Source organism: Eriocheir sinensis, chromosome 18 (genome assembly GCF_024679095.1).
Source record: "Eriocheir sinensis breed Jianghai 21 chromosome 18, ASM2467909v1, whole genome shotgun sequence".
In the NCBI taxonomy this organism is placed as follows: Eukaryota; Metazoa; Arthropoda; class Malacostraca; order Decapoda; family Varunidae; genus Eriocheir; species Eriocheir sinensis.
Window position 1 is genome coordinate 21486493 of NC_066526.1, and position 15324 is coordinate 21501816.

The following is a 15324-nucleotide window of genomic DNA, read 5'->3' on the forward strand; positions in this document are numbered from 1 at the left end:
TTTGGAACAATTCAATGGATAGTTTTATCACCCTGGTGGTAGTTTGACAAAGGTCCTAAAACGTATCGGGCTCCCATTACAACTATTTCCCAATGCCACAGCGAAGAGTAACTGGGTTTTCATGGGTGATTTTCCCGTTCAAGGCGCAGAGGTCGTGTAAAACTATCTCTCAAAACTCTATCGCCTTAACACTGCTCTACCTCCCCTCCTCATTGTCTCATACTCCTCATATTACTCTACTCTGGCTCTAATACTCCTCCTCTCCCTCCTCATCCTTATACTAATATCATACTCCTCATACTACTCTCTATCGCCCAAATACTCATCATCCACCTCCTCACGCGATTTCCATACTCTTCATACTACTCTTATACCCTTCCTCTAATTATCTCCTCTTTCTTATACAACTATCATACTCCTCATACTACTATATCGCCCTTATACCCTTCCTCTAATTATCTCCTCTTTCTTATACAATTACCATTCTCCTCATACTACTTTCTGTGACCCTAATACTCGTTCTCTATCTCTCTCCTTTTATATTTACGATCATACTTTTCATACTACTGTACTACTACCACTATTACTACCCCCACTACTAAACTACTACCACTACTACTGCTATTACTACTACTACTATTACTACTACTACTACTACTACTACTGCTATACTCTCCTGCTATTCTCTTCTCCGTGGTAATGGTGCTAGTTTTGTCTCTACGGCCCACGGTGGTGACCAAGGAATCTATCTTAAGTCTCTCTTCGTTGGCGATTCTCACGTAGTTTCGAGTCTTTTATTGAGTGTGTGCTTGTGCGGTCTGGATATGTTGACTTTTTTTTATTATTATTATTTTTTTCTTTTACTTTTTATTTTTTTTATTTTACTTACGTTGACCTTATTTTATCCTTTTGTATTTTATTCTATTTTATTGAGGAGCCCATCTTTAGATTTAGTTTTTCTGTTGTTGTTGTTGTTGTTGTTGTTGTTGCTTTTACGTTTTGGGGGGGTCTTATTATTTTTGTTCTTGTTCTTATTTTGTTATTACTTTCTTTTCTTTGTTATTATTTTCGTTCTTGTTATTTTGAGTGTTTGTTTGTGGTGGTGGTGTAGATGTGTTCTTGGTATTTAAATGTTCTTATTCGTGTTTTTAGGAGCAGTAGTAGAGTAGTAGTAGTAGTAGTAGTAGTAAAGTAGTAGTAGTAGTAGTAATAGTAGTAGCAATAGTAGTGAAAGCAGTAGTAGCAGCAGTAGTAGTAATAGTACCAGTAGTAGTAGTAGCAGTAGTAGTAGTAGTAGTAGTAATAGAGAAAGTTTTTTTATACACATTGCACAGGTTAAAGAGGTTATATTGGAGATTGAAACCTTAGCCATGGAAATCTGTGTCTGTTCGCACCACTAACCATGTGTGTGTGTGTGTGTGTGTGTGTGTGTTATTCACCACCTGATCACGTGTTGGACTAGTAATCGCCAGCAGGTACCCTCCCGACGCGAGCAAGTGCTCTTTATCGTCAATCTATGGGTACTGCCGGGACCTCACACACCACACACCCCATCCCCCTTGCTCAAGGGGGGACAGTAACCATTCCTAGTCAACGGAAAGAATCTGGCCTGAGCGGGGCTCGAACCGCCGCCATCAGACCGTGAAGCCTGACAGCGCACTAACCAGTTATGCCACAGTAGTGTGTGTGTGTGTGTGTGTGTGTGTGTGTGTGTGTGTGTGTGCGTGCGTGTGTGTGTGTGTGTGTGTAAGACCGGACCCTTTCCCTGTACAGCTTTCCATCAGTAACCCCCAAAAGGCCACACAAACACCAGATTAGAGAACAACTTTTATTACTCTCAATATAAAAACTTGAGAAGCCAAAAAAGTTCTGTACCTAACCACGAGTTGAATCCCGGCACGATCAACCAATCACCTCCCAGACAGTCTCGGGCAAGCAAACAACCAACCAATCACGAGGGTCTGTACAGGTTACTAAAAAGAGGCGTATGTATATAATCATGTATATAATAATAATAATAATAACATCTCTATGGTATGTACATCTATCGTATATATGTACATTATAAAACACTAAGGTCCGTATTCTTAAATGTATGAGGCTCCCACTACAGCTATTTGCTAAGGCCACTGAGAAGACTAACCGGGTTTTCATGGGCGTTTTTCCCGTTCGAGATGCAAATGTCGGATTAAACTGTCACTGGAATCACAAAACAGTCCATGGAAATCCCAGCAACCTCTATGAGACACTTATCAAACAGGCGAACTGAGATGCCGAGACATTTAAAAATCCAGACTTAATTAAATCCTCTGATAATAGTCCCCTACGGAGGCAACACACGCTATGGGGCGACATCTACAGCTTGGCGTAGATGGTGGAAGGTGAAAGACTTTGGCGGTAAGCTGATCGGTGCACTGAGGAGAGGCGTCAGAGAGCCCTCCATCCTGTGTCTTGGGTCTCTATATTGGTAACTGAAACACCCTTGAACTCCCCTGAACTTTTACATAGACACCAGATTGTGTTCTTTATATTCAGAGTAAGGGAGATAGACCAAGGGTTTAATACAATATATCTATTTATATTGAAAAAAAAAAAAGCTAGCAAAATCTTACTCTCCTGAGCACCCTTATACACAGACTTCTTGTTGTATGGATTCTAGACTGTACTCTTTTTTTTCACAGTAAAGGAGATAGACATGGGGCTGAACAAAATATCTATTTATATATAGAAAATAATCTTGCCACATTCAGTAGAATGCCAGAGAAAAGTTGCCAAGTAAAATAAATCATCAAATTAGGTTTGAGATTTCAATCTCAATATGGTGTGGGTGTATACTTGTGTTCGCACACTCAAAAAGGATTTTTATGCAAATTATTTAACCAGTTTTACCTTTTTCTATATTTTTGTGCATTTTCTGTGCCTTAGCTGTTTTGGCATTGCCCTTCAGGATTTAAATGGAAGCTGTATTCAGCATAAAATTATCAGCGCATCAGAGGCCCACCAGAGTCTTGGATACAAGTGAATTAATGGATAAATAACATCATGCTGGAACATTTATAAAAGTCAAACTTCTCTATATTCAAAATACTTTCTAGTCATGCAGGCTACAATGACTTGTATAGAAAGCTTGGTACTAGAGTGAGCTGGGCTTTCTGTGCTAAGGCCACCAACAATGATCTGTATTGTTCCTGACGACCTCCCCAGTGGTCAGTGGTCCTCCCTTCTCCCTTAACAGTAAGTCCCATCATCTGATGCAGCAGATGATGGACTTTGATAGAATACACAGTAGCAGAATTAAAAAATGAAGACTTTCTGGTGAACTTTGGCTTATGCAGTCTCTGGACTATCACTTATTACATTATCACTTATCACAGCAGCTTGAGAACCTGCATGTGTCCTACGAGACAGTGAAAATTTCCTATAGTAATGGTGTAACAAAACATCTTACAACAGTGTGCAAAAGTAGGGGAATTTCTTTCTCTTTGTCACTGATGCCAAACTGTCCTCCACTCAGTGAACACCAATGAAATGCTGCTGATGTTCTTAACAACATAACACAATACCTTTACAACACAAGGCTACCCAAGAAACCTTTTTGTCCTTCCGTTATTGATGCCAAACCGTCCACCAATCAGCGAACACCAGAATAAGCGACAAATAAAATGAAAAAAAAAAAAGAGAAAAAAGTGCCATATACATATATACCTATGTAAATGTTAAAGTTTAAATGGACACTATTTTCTACAAGGTAATTCAATTCCTCATTTGAACATATCACCTGGTGGTAGTTTCACATTCACTAGACGGACTTCTACATGAGTATACACTGCAGGTAAAAATTCAACGCCATATAAATCAATGGTAATCGAAGCCAGTTGTCTGTGATAGCCATCCCAATGCACGGCCCAGACCATGACATGAGTATCAAGACACCTCTCCACCAGCACTGCCAAATTATTGTACTCAGCCCAGTGTATTTTTGTAGTTTCTGACTGATAATTATAGCAAAAATAAATAAATAACTAAATAAATAAAATAAAATAAAATAAAAATAAATAAATAAATAAAAACATAATAATAATAATAATAATAATAATAATAAAAAAAAAAAAAAACCCATCTATATTTAAGAGTTTTTACGATGACTTTAATTTCCTAGATCATTATTTGCGTGGTTGTGACAGTCTTGGAGCCTAAAAATGATAAATGCATTGTTCAGAGTACAATAATATGGCAACACTGATCTCCACTCGAAATTAACCTCTCTTTTGGCCATTTTTCCCTATGTCTTATTACAGGATCAGTGACTTAGTGGGCTTTTTCTTATTTTCATTTGTTTTTCCCTTGAACTGCTTCATCATCATCATCATCATCGTTTAACGTCCATTTATTCCCTATGGTGGGGTTGGATGGGATATGAGCCTCCTCCACTGTTGCCGGTCCACAGCCATTTCTTCTGCTTCCTTTACTGTAAAAATAAGCGTTCACTAACAACGTAATAGCAGACAAAACAATGAATACATGTGTTGATGCAGCCAAGTCACTTCCCTTCGCCAACATGGAAAATGTAAATACGTAACAGTCAAGGCTTGGCTGTGAACAGACATAAATAACATAAACGATAAGAAAGTATAGGAGAGAATTATGTACATCGTGGGCTATAGACTTCTGGGTGAAAGCCGAGGTCTCCGTTTGTTCTTATGCATTCACGTCATCCTTGCATTCTTCACTCCTCTCATTATTCTGTCCCTTCTTTCTGTTCCTTTCTCCTCTTGATGTTCTTTCTACTCCTTCCTCTTCTTTTTTCCTCTTTCTACTCCTTTCTCCTTTTTCTCTTTCCATTTCTTTCTCCTTTGCCTCCTTCCATTCCTTTCTCATTTTTCTCCTTCCACTCCATTCTCCTTTTTCTCTTCTCTTATCTCCTTTTTTTTATTTCCTCTTTTTTCCCTTCTAATCCTTTCATCTCTCTTTTCTCTTCCTACATCTTTCTCTTCGCTTTGTTTCTCTTTCCACTCCTTTCCTCCCTCTTCTCTAAGCCTTCCATCAGTCAGTAAAATGTGAGAGGGGATAGAAGAATAACAAGGAATGGAGTATGCAAGAATGGACTCTATGGATAAAAGGAAATAGAGGCTCTTTTACAGTGGCCACCCAACCTGCGAGGGAGTCCCAAGGAACAGGTGTCAGAGATGGACAGGGACAGATAAGCAAATAATCAGCATCTTTCTCACACTTTATATCTCTCTTTCTCTCTCTGTTAATCTCTGCTTGCATATGGTTAAACATCACTTCCAAAACAATATCCCTTCCAGACACATCACAGCACATGTATAGCACAAACCTCAATTTTCTTCCTTAATAAAAGTAATTTGTTGTTAATTTCAGATTGTATTTGAATGGCTGGGAGGTAATCTTTGGGGGCATTCCTCCCTCTGTTGCCTTTCTTTCATTTGCTAGGAAATATATAACACACATACACATACACGCCCTGTCTGCCTACCGCCATGTATGATATTTTCCTGTCCAAGGTAGGAAGGTGTTTTATAGTGCCTTGTGTCTTTAGTATATTATTTAGCTGTTGTATTTATGTTTTGATTTGATCGCAAGTCCTATCTCGCCCCACTGAAAAGGTAAATATTTGTAATCATGGTCCAAACACAACATGTACTGTACACACTGAGTCCTGTGCTGTACATGATACAAACCTTATAAGTAATCTGCACTAAAGCTTGAAATCATCACAAAGCACCAAACACAACTAGCTCTGATGGCTGAAAAATGTAATGCAGAGAACAGATTCCACAACAAAATACAATGTGCCAATACCACGTGCATATCAGAAAAACATCAAATAATAGCAAGTTAACTAAATGCATATCCTTATCTTCTGTGTGTGTTAACAGTAAGTGCAGTACATCATGTCTTGAGCTTATACACAATATAAACTTGGACAATTAAAATAAGTGCAACATCAACTTACGACATTGTAGCACAGTCTTTTGGTGGAAAGTTTCTGTTCATTGACAATCAGCTTGAGGCAATCATCCTTTAAATGAGATGTGCAACAGAGAAACTCAGACTGCAGAGAGCTGTGATGCGAGTGCCGGCAGTACAAAATTATTTAATACAAAAGTGTGGTGACGCGAAGCCACAGTTTCTTTATTGACAGAAGAATGTGATTAGCAATTAGTGTTTCAGTGGGTGGTTATGTTTCTTCCAGTGAAAATGTGCACAAAGCAATCAGCCTTAAATAAAAGTAAGAAGAAAATGAATAATGATTTTCCTGCAGATTTTATCATAATATTCAAATGTTTGCTTGGTTAATGTGTGAGAATTACCTTCCATTCAAAAGATGTATCTTTATGACTTCAACAGTTTAAAAAAGTTTTCACATCTGTCTGTACACACACACTATCAAAGTAGCAAAAAAATATCGTTACAACTTCAAGCTCTTCTAGGGAAGCTCATCCTTACTCAGAATGTGCCTTGGTACCCCTGCCCTACAACAACCTAGCATTGGCAAGAAAGGAACCAGCAGGAGTCATCACAGCTTTGGTCAAGACTCATTAAACTATCACATGTCTTTTCCTTGAGCACTGAAAAGACCAGATGACTGACTCCCCAACACACACCATGTTGTCCTCCTCCCTGCTGCACACAGCCTGCACAGCAAGGCCTGCCAGCCACCACCAAGGACCCGTGGTCTGTGTACCAAGCTGTGTTTTGTCTCCTCAATGACCTGATTTTCTTTGAAAGTCATTAACTAAATAAAAATTATTTTAATTAGCTTTTGTTCTATCTTTTAGTCAATTTTTCAAATAAAAAGAGCTTTTATGATCTCTAATTACTGTTCAATATCAATAGTGATGGCCACAGGCATGGAAGACACTCAGCCAGACAGATACAAGGAGCTGGAGGTCAAAACAGAAAGCAGGAACGAGGAGAAAAAAGGATAAGAGCACAAGAAAAAGGTGATGGAGCAAAAAAAGGAATTCCAACGAGACAAAGAAATACTGCAAAAAATCAATTAAAAATAACCAACACTGAATAAATAAAATAAAACAGAACCAAGAGCCGGAAGCAGCCAGGCCGGGCGCCATCATTCCAGGACGGCGGAGTATTCGATGGCGGAGGTGTAGTAGTTCTTGTAGAGGCTGCGGGCGATAAGGATGGAGGCGGTGAAGAGGGCCAGCTTGAAGAGTTTCCGCCGCTGCGCAGGGAGGACCAGGTGCACGGGGACATAGGCAAAGATCCGGTCCACCAGCCTTTGGGGTCGCTTGTTCCGCTTGTCCGCCCGACGCCGCATCTCAGCTATGCGCTCGCTCTCCTTCCTCTCCCTCTCCTTCCTGTGGGGGTCAAGTCTGGGGTTATATTTGTTTGCTTATAGTGTTGATTTACCTGATTATGTTCTACTCCCTTCAAACCTCCCTCTGATGGTATTGGTTTTATCTTTATCTATGTCTATTTTAATCTATTTGTCTGTCTCTTAAATGTTCTGAAAATAAATCAAATAATTAGATAAATCTACAGGGAAATCTCAACCGTAGTCTATTAATGAAAGTAGATATCAATACAGGCAGACAGACAGATGGAAAAGTCTATACCATCATCATCAACATTGTCATGCCATTTCTATATCAAGAAGGAAGAAGTAGATGTATTTTCATGTTTACATTTATCTCTAAATTTGAGGTACTTTACACAGCTTAAGAGATTATTTTTTTCTTTTTTACACAGTCTCCTTGGGTTAGTTTTCTTTTTCTTTCTTTATTTTCTTAACCACAGTCGCAGAGGTTATTTTTTATTCTTCACACAGCCTCAGTGGTTTCGTTTTTTGTCCCCCTCACCTCTTGACGATGAAGTTGTCCACGTCATCCTTGAGGGGGCCTGGGGGGTACTTCTCATAGAGCTCCCGCGCCTTCACCAGGATGTCCTCAAAGGGAAGGTTGTCAGGATCCTTGGGGAGAGGGAGAAAGGGTCACGATGGGTCAAGATACTAATGTCGGTATTCTCAGAAGCTTCCACCTCTCACATCAGCTATTTCTCAAGGCCACAAAGGAGATTAGTCTGGTTCTCATGAGTGTTTTCAAGTTTATGGTGCAGAGGCCTTGTCAAACTACCACCAGGGTCATAAAACTACCCATGGAAATATCAACAACTCCTATGAAAGCCTTATCTAATGTGTGATTGGGTACTGAAATGTTTAAGAAAATGAGGATGGAAGGAAGGGACTTTGGGGTTAACTTACACATGACAATGAAATAATAAAAGAAGAAAATTATAGTATGACAGAAAAACTACAACAAAAACACCATTACAAGCAATCAAACTTACTGTGAATCCTTATGGGAATGCCAACACTTAATACAAAGGGAAATATTGATGAAAGAAATATCATAAACACACAAGACATTATAAGATACCTTCCTACCTTGGACAGAATGGAGAATATGGCACACACTTCCTGTTCCTCCTCAGCCAGCAGCTCCTTCTCCTTCTGCAGGACGATGGCGGTGGCGATGTACATGGGCATGAGCTCGTGCGAGGCGAGGAAGAAGTCATAGAGCCTCACCACGTGCCGGTAGTCCGAGAGGGTGTGGGCGAACCAGGTGATGAGCCACGGAAGACAGAACATCGTGTCCACCCCAGACCTGAGAGCGGCATTGAGGTAAGGATCTATACTCTCTGTTCCTCTTGCTCTTATCCCATTCCAAATAGCCCATAGATTTCCCCCCATCCCACACAGCCTATCCATTCCCTTCCAAACCTTCCCCATTTCACATAGCTCGTCCATTCCCTTCCAGACTTTCCCCATTTCACATAGGTACCTCATCCAATTCCTTCCACAGCCCATTCATTTCCTTCCAGGCCTTTCCCATTCCATACAGTCCATCCATTTCCTTCCAGATCTTCCCCCATCCCACATAGCTCATTCATTCCCCTTCAGACCTCCCCCAATCCCATACAACCCATCCATTCCCTTCCAGACCTTTTCACTTATCCTTTTCTACCCTATACATACTTCATATAGCTCATCCTTCCCTCTCAGGCCTCCCCCCATGCTCCTTTCAAGCCTTTCCATATTTAAATAACTTCACAATCCAACTAACCACTCCCTCCCTTCCTCTTCCCACTACATACTTCACGAGGCAGTCATAGAGTGTCCGGTTGGCCCTCTCCAGGATGGGGTAGAGGTAGGTGAGGTAGTAGTTGGTCTTCTCCATGGTGGGGCCCATAAACTCCTTGAGGTGGGTGATGGACAGCCTCTCCACCAGCTGGAAGCCCATGTCCTCCCCCGTCACCAGGAGGAAGGTGATCGCGACATCATGGTAACCCTGAGGAAGACAGGGAGTGAAAGGAAACTCGCCTCTGGCCCTAAAATAAGAAACAAAAATATCTCCTGACTTAAGTGTGTTTAAACCCTTTGCTGCAGATTTCCTACAAGAAGACATCACCAAGTTACAGGAATGGAACAAAAAGTGGCTGCTACAATTCAATGAAGAAAATTGTAAAGTCATGCACCTTGGGAGGGGATATCCAGCATACCAATACCACATGGGAAACACTCCGCTATCCACCACAGAGGCAGAGAAAGACCTGGGAGTATGTGTTACCAGGCTACCAGTGAAAGCCAAACCCATGCCAATCGCAGCGGACGGGTTAAGAGAGCCTACCGGTGCTATAGACAACATATAAGACAGTAGGAAAGTACAGCTACTACCCAAAACGGTCCATACCTGGTAGTAGTACAGGTGGGGGTGTCTCATGAGCACCCTGATGATGAGCACAATCAGCTGGTCCATCAGTATGACGCGCCGCGAGTCCTCGATGCCCGGCGGGAAGCGCTTGAGTGTCCGCTTGACATCCAGCACCACCTGTTGGAAGTCCTTGTGCCCCTCCACCACCTCCATCTCTGGCTTCTTTGCCTCCGGCTCCCCTCGGCCAAGACCCATCAGTAGCGGCCACGCCTCCCGCCGAAGTGTGTCTGTAGGGGAGGATTATTAGGATGATAATGTGTGTGGAGGGTCAATTCTATGCCACACTAATGCCAAGTAAGTGACCCCACCAAGTAAAGTAAATTGACCTAACCAAATAACATAATGTGACCCCACCAAAAGAAGTAAAGTCACCCAACCATACAACATAACCCAACCACAACAAATAAACTAAAAGGCTTCACCAAATAAATTAAAGTTACCACACCAAAGAACATAGAGTGACCACAGCAAATGAAGTATAGTGACCCCACCAAGTAACATAACCCAAGTCCACCCAATTACCTAACTCCTCCAAATAACTAACGGACTTGCATATTTCCATTAAAGAACTTACCAAATGACCTAAAACCACAATAGCTATCCACCAAGCCTCAGCAAAGGATACACTCACCATCCATGAGTCCTCCACAGCTAATAGCCAGATCCTTCAGTGCCTCAAGGTCAAGTGGGTCAGAGGACAACACTTTCTGAATCCTCTTTTTCTTCTCCCTGCACTTCACTTCCTCGGCAGAGTCATCCTCGGGGTCCAGGATGGTGTATGGTTCATGGTCTGCGTTGTCTGGTGATTCAAAAGTGCTGTTGTTTGGTTTCGAGGTGCTGGATTTTGGTTCTGCAGTGCTGTTTTGGAGTTCTGAGCTGCTGTTTTGGGGTTCTGAAGTTCTGATTTTTGGTTCCAAATTGCTGTTTCGGATTTCTGAGGTGCTGTTCTCATCCTTCCCCTTCCGCCTCCTGACTATGCTCTGTGAATCATTCCAATGGTTAGTTATGTGAAATTATAGTCATAGTGGACTTACAAGTGCCTCCATTTTGAATTTTTCCTATAATTATGTACATTAATCAACACAAAAACACTAAACAAAAATTTTCTAAGTACCTAACCATTAAGTCTCAGTCACCAGTAACTATTTGAAGCAAAACATAATTACTGAATGACTGATTATTTGGCCTCTTTTAAAATGCTTAATTATATAACCCAGTCATTATAAAAGACAACACTCTTTATTACATTATTCAGTCACTGGTCTTTATGAAATACACAAATTAATATTTTCTACTATAAATTAAAAGTCAGCCTTACATTGCTTTATCACTAGTAGTCTCATCAATCAATTCAAAACAAGGTAATAAATTCAGCATCTCATTATCAACCTCTAGTAAAATGCAATAATCAATCTACTCAATACAAAAGGTATTACATTTAAAAAGATATCATTATTTCATCACTGACCTCTTGGAAAAGACAATAATGAATCAGATGACTACATAACAAATTTAAAATTGCTTTACTTCTTCAGTGGCCGAGTCCTTCATGCTGGGTGGCAGGACAGTAGACTCCTCCACTGCTTGGCTGCTCCTCCAGTCACTGCTGGCATCACTCTCGTCCCTCGGAGACTCAGCCCTTGTAGAGTCTGGTGAGCTTGTGCTGTTCGGTAGGGTGTCCTGAGCTGTCTCTTCCTTGCTCTCCTCCTCTCCATCACTCGGAGTCTTTAAAGTGTCACACAGTGTTTCATTTTCCATCGTGTGCTGTGTGTCTTTTAGCCAGAAATCTGAGGATGTATGTGTGTGTTTGTTTTTTAGTTGGTACAGATTTCTTTTATTTCTGTTATTACATATTTACTTGGGTTCTCCTTGGTGAGTGAATGCTGTGAATGCTCTTGCCTGCTTCACCTGGGCTGCATTACACAACTGGAAGGAAAAATTTGATTAGTAATTAACCCAATAGCTGCGGGGATCATGTTTCTTAAAGGCCCCTCTAAGCGACTTAATGAAAAAAAATCATCATTCACGCAAACCATTTCATAATATATATCATCGCATTTGTGATCAGTTTATGCATCATCTATTATGAAGGGTTTATATCATGGCAAAAATTTGACCTGTCGCTGATACACAGTAAAGCCACAAGTTTGGCCTGTCGCTGCTACCGGGTTAAGTCAAGGTGGCACTAATGTCAAACACATATAAGATGGTAATTGTGAGAATTTACTCCATAATTTCTAAAGCTAAGTAACCTACCTAATTATAGGCTTTGCCCCCCATGACCCCCCTCATGGAGAGGCTTCGCCCCCCTCAACCCCCTTCTATTTTCAGGAAGTCATTTGTTACTGCACTGCATTCAGGGACCAAAAAATAATCCATACTGTAGGTATTAACTTTGCAAGAGGTGGCTACCTAGTACCCACTCATCAGTATCATCCTAAAATAACATGTGAGACTTAGCGCCTATAAATACACATTATTGAGAGAAAATAAAAGCAGAGCAATTTGACACACACTCACCTCTGTACCTCACTGATACCTCATCCTTGCACCTCTAATAACTAATCCACACCCTCACACCCAAACCTCTTCCACCTTGCACTGTGACCTCACTTGACCTGACCTTTTCAACACAAAATCTTCGTTTTTGAGGAAATATTGGGAGAATGTAAAGGTTGGGAGGGCACGAAAAGCAGCAGCACGATGGTCCCCAGTCTGAAACATTTATCATACAAGAAAAAAAATAATAAACAGGAGAAATGATTGAATACGTAAGATACAGTGACAGACTGATACATGGATATACAGCTCATTTCCCGTATATCTCAGCTGGGTTAATACATGTACAGCCTCGCCACACCAATTTACAGGCACGGGAACTTAAAAAGACCTCAAAACACCTTAAAAATAGCGATAAAAGGTAAAAAACATGAAAATATTTACCTCGGAAGCAGCCGTGTTTACTGTGGCGATTTGGTCTTGGTCTTGGGTCTACGGGTTACGGAAGTTCGTTTTATGATTTTTCCTTCATTTTTCCTTCATTCTCATACTATTTATATATCTAATCGAGGTCTATGTATTTCAGATTAGTATAGTTTCTTGTGTTTACTGTGGCAATTTGGTCGTTTTTTTATTTTCCCTTCATTAATCACACATTATACATGTAATTAAAGTTTAAGTATTTCAAAATTGCATTTTTTTTTTTTAGTATTCTTGTGTTCACTATGGTAATTTGGTCTTGGTCTTGGGTCTACGAGTTTTGGAAATTCGTTTTATTTTGATTTTTCCCCCAATAATCATACTCTACATACCTAATTAAGGTTTATGTATTTCAGAATGGTATAATTTCTTAAGTTTTCATGTGTTTACGGTGGCAATTTGGTCTTGGTCTTCTAGCTATAGCTAAGAAAGTTCATTTTATTTTGACTTTTCCCTCATTAATCACTCTCTCTACATATCTTATTAACGTTTATAAATTTTAGAATGGCATATTATGTTAAATGTCTCTTACAAGTTGGGCCGAGCATGTTTTCTTGGGGGGGGGGGGGGGGGGGAAATTCAGATAAGCATGTATTACCTATTTTCCCATTTTGATTTCTTCCTCATTAAACACTCTCTTTACATATCTAATTAAGGTTTATATATTTTAGAACAGTAGATGTCATTGAATTTGTCTTATAAGTTTTGAACCGAGCGTGTTTGGGTGGAGTTTATTCACTGTGTACTATTTTTTGTATTATTTTTCCCCTCACTAAACACACTTTTTATATATCTAATTAAGTGTATGATGCTAACTAAATTAATGAGATAGTAGGGAGTCAAGTGAAAGATAGAGCCGTTCGAAAGCCTCACACTCAAGTCCAGTAACATCAAGATCAAGTTTAAGACCGTGTGGTGGTGGTGGTGTGTCTTTCTCTCTGTGACCTTTGTGCTCGGATTTATTTATTTATTTATTTATTTATCCTGCTGCTGGTTCCTCCCACACCAAGGTAAGCAGGAGAGAAAGGAGAAAAGAAAGAAGGGGAGGAGGTAGAAGGAGGAAAGAAAGGAGATGGAATAAAAGAGGAAAAAATAGAAGGAAGGAATGAGAGGGAGGTAGAAGGAAGGAGGAAAGAAAGGAGATGGAATAGAGGGGGAAGGGAGGGAGGAAAGGAGGAAGGAAGGAAGGAAAGGAGATGGCTTGAAGGAGGACGGAAGGGAAAAGGAGAGGGAGGAAGGAAGGAAGGAAAGGAGAGGGAGGAAGGAAGGAAGGAAAGGAGAGATGGAAGGAAAGGAAAGGGATAAAGAAAAGGTGAGGAAGAGGAAAGGAAGAAGAAAAAGAAGAAGGAGGAAACAGAAGGAAGGAAAGAAGAAGGTGTAGGAAGAGAAGAAGAAAAAGGAGAAAGAAAGGATAGGTTGAGTGAAGGCGGGAGGGCAAGGAAAAAAAAAGAAACACCATATTTCCAAAGACATTTTTTATCCCCTCTGAAAATCTTCCATAATTACCTATTTACATATAGTTTTACATTATTTCCAGTGCAGGGTCTCATTAACGCTGCATATTTATCTGTACGCCCACTTTTAGTTTATTTTACATTCAGTCTACAGCGCCAGAGGGCTTTATTGGTGGGGCCTATTGGTCAGCTCTAGCTTGTAATGGTGCAGACAAGTTTGTTTTATAGTGGCGCCTCCTTGCTTAGCTTATGCTGCCCCCCGGAGTTCATTTTTGGTCCCCTTTAGAGAGATAATCTAGTCTGGGTTGATGGTGGTCTTCAGGACAATGAAATAGCTCATATCAGAGCCTACAGCAGCTTAATGGTCTGTATTTTTATTGGTCTTGGGGAAAGATGGAAGGGTATATTTCCAGCGATGGTCATCAAATGTTAATCTTATAATAAAAAATGAGAAAATTGACGAAAAAGTAAACGATGACGATGATGATGACCTTGAACCTGTATGGTGGACTTAAGCATCAACCAAAAGAGAAAAAGTCAGAAAAGAAGAAAAAAAGAAGTGGTGGCTAAGTAAAGGAGGTCTAGGGTCTTTGGAGGTCTTAAAAGTGCTGATTTCAGTGTTAATTAAGCTCCTAAATTGTCTAAGAAACCCAGCCCTCCTTATTGACACTCTCCTGGCACTGTTTGTGTGGAGGGTGGCACTTTGTAGGTGTCTGGGTAAGATGTGGCTCAGTAAGGGTGGTCTACAAGGGTCTGATTTCAGTGCATGTTAAACGTGTGAATTATGTAAGTACCCTGGCCCCCTTACCTAGACATCTTACCTAGACGGGTTCCACGAGAAGGGAACCCCACAAGTGCCAACACACCAGCAGAATGCATATTTGCGTAATTACTCTTAACACTAAAACTATTAAGCCGCTGCTGGAATGTGTGTTGATTGCACTAAATAAAGACTAGTTATAAAATATGACAAATGTATATAAGTGAAATAAGTATTTATATTTATATTGTTGTAAGTAAAATAAGGTAATTTAGAGTTGATATGTTCTTTAACCAAAGTGCATGTCAACTCTTTCCTGGCACTGTTTATGTGGAGGGTGGCACTTTGGGTAAATATCCAGAATTACACCCGTTTC

The 15324-nt window shown here is 40.4% G+C and overlaps 2 protein-coding genes across 9 annotated transcripts in view; one reads left to right on the plus strand and one right to left on the minus strand.

The window, feature by feature from the left end:
* Positions 1 to 1814: 1814 nt before the first annotated feature.
* LOC127000443 (TBC1 domain family member 20-like) lies at positions 1815 to 12798 on the minus strand. 2 transcript variants are annotated; one of them, XM_050864167.1, is made up of 9 exons: positions 12699 to 12717; positions 11614 to 11681; positions 11283 to 11480; positions 10387 to 10735; positions 9735 to 9982; positions 9139 to 9332; positions 8429 to 8648; positions 7845 to 7954; positions 1815 to 7343 (listed from the first exon to the last, which is right to left on the minus strand). In XM_050864167.1, the coding sequence occupies exons 3-9, from the start codon at positions 11304 to 11306 to the stop codon at positions 7097 to 7099; spliced, it is 1392 nt and encodes a 463-aa protein (XP_050720124.1). In that variant the 5' UTR covers positions 11307 to 11480; positions 11614 to 11681; positions 12699 to 12717; the 3' UTR covers positions 1815 to 7096. The 2 variants fall into 2 exon arrangements, with proteins under 2 accessions (XP_050720124.1, XP_050720123.1); XM_050864166.1 differs by having other exon boundaries at positions 11283 to 11681; positions 12699 to 12798.
* Positions 12799 to 13599: 801 nt separating this feature from the next.
* Positions 13600 to 15324, plus strand: part of LOC127000444 (BTB/POZ domain-containing protein 10-like) — an 80932-nt gene continuing 79207 nt past the window's right edge. For all 7 annotated transcript variants that reach the window (XM_050864168.1, XM_050864170.1, XM_050864169.1 and 4 more), the window contains exon 1: positions 13600 to 13744. The gene's annotated coding sequence lies outside the window, so the exon portion shown is untranslated. The remainder of the gene's footprint in view (positions 13745 to 15324) is intronic.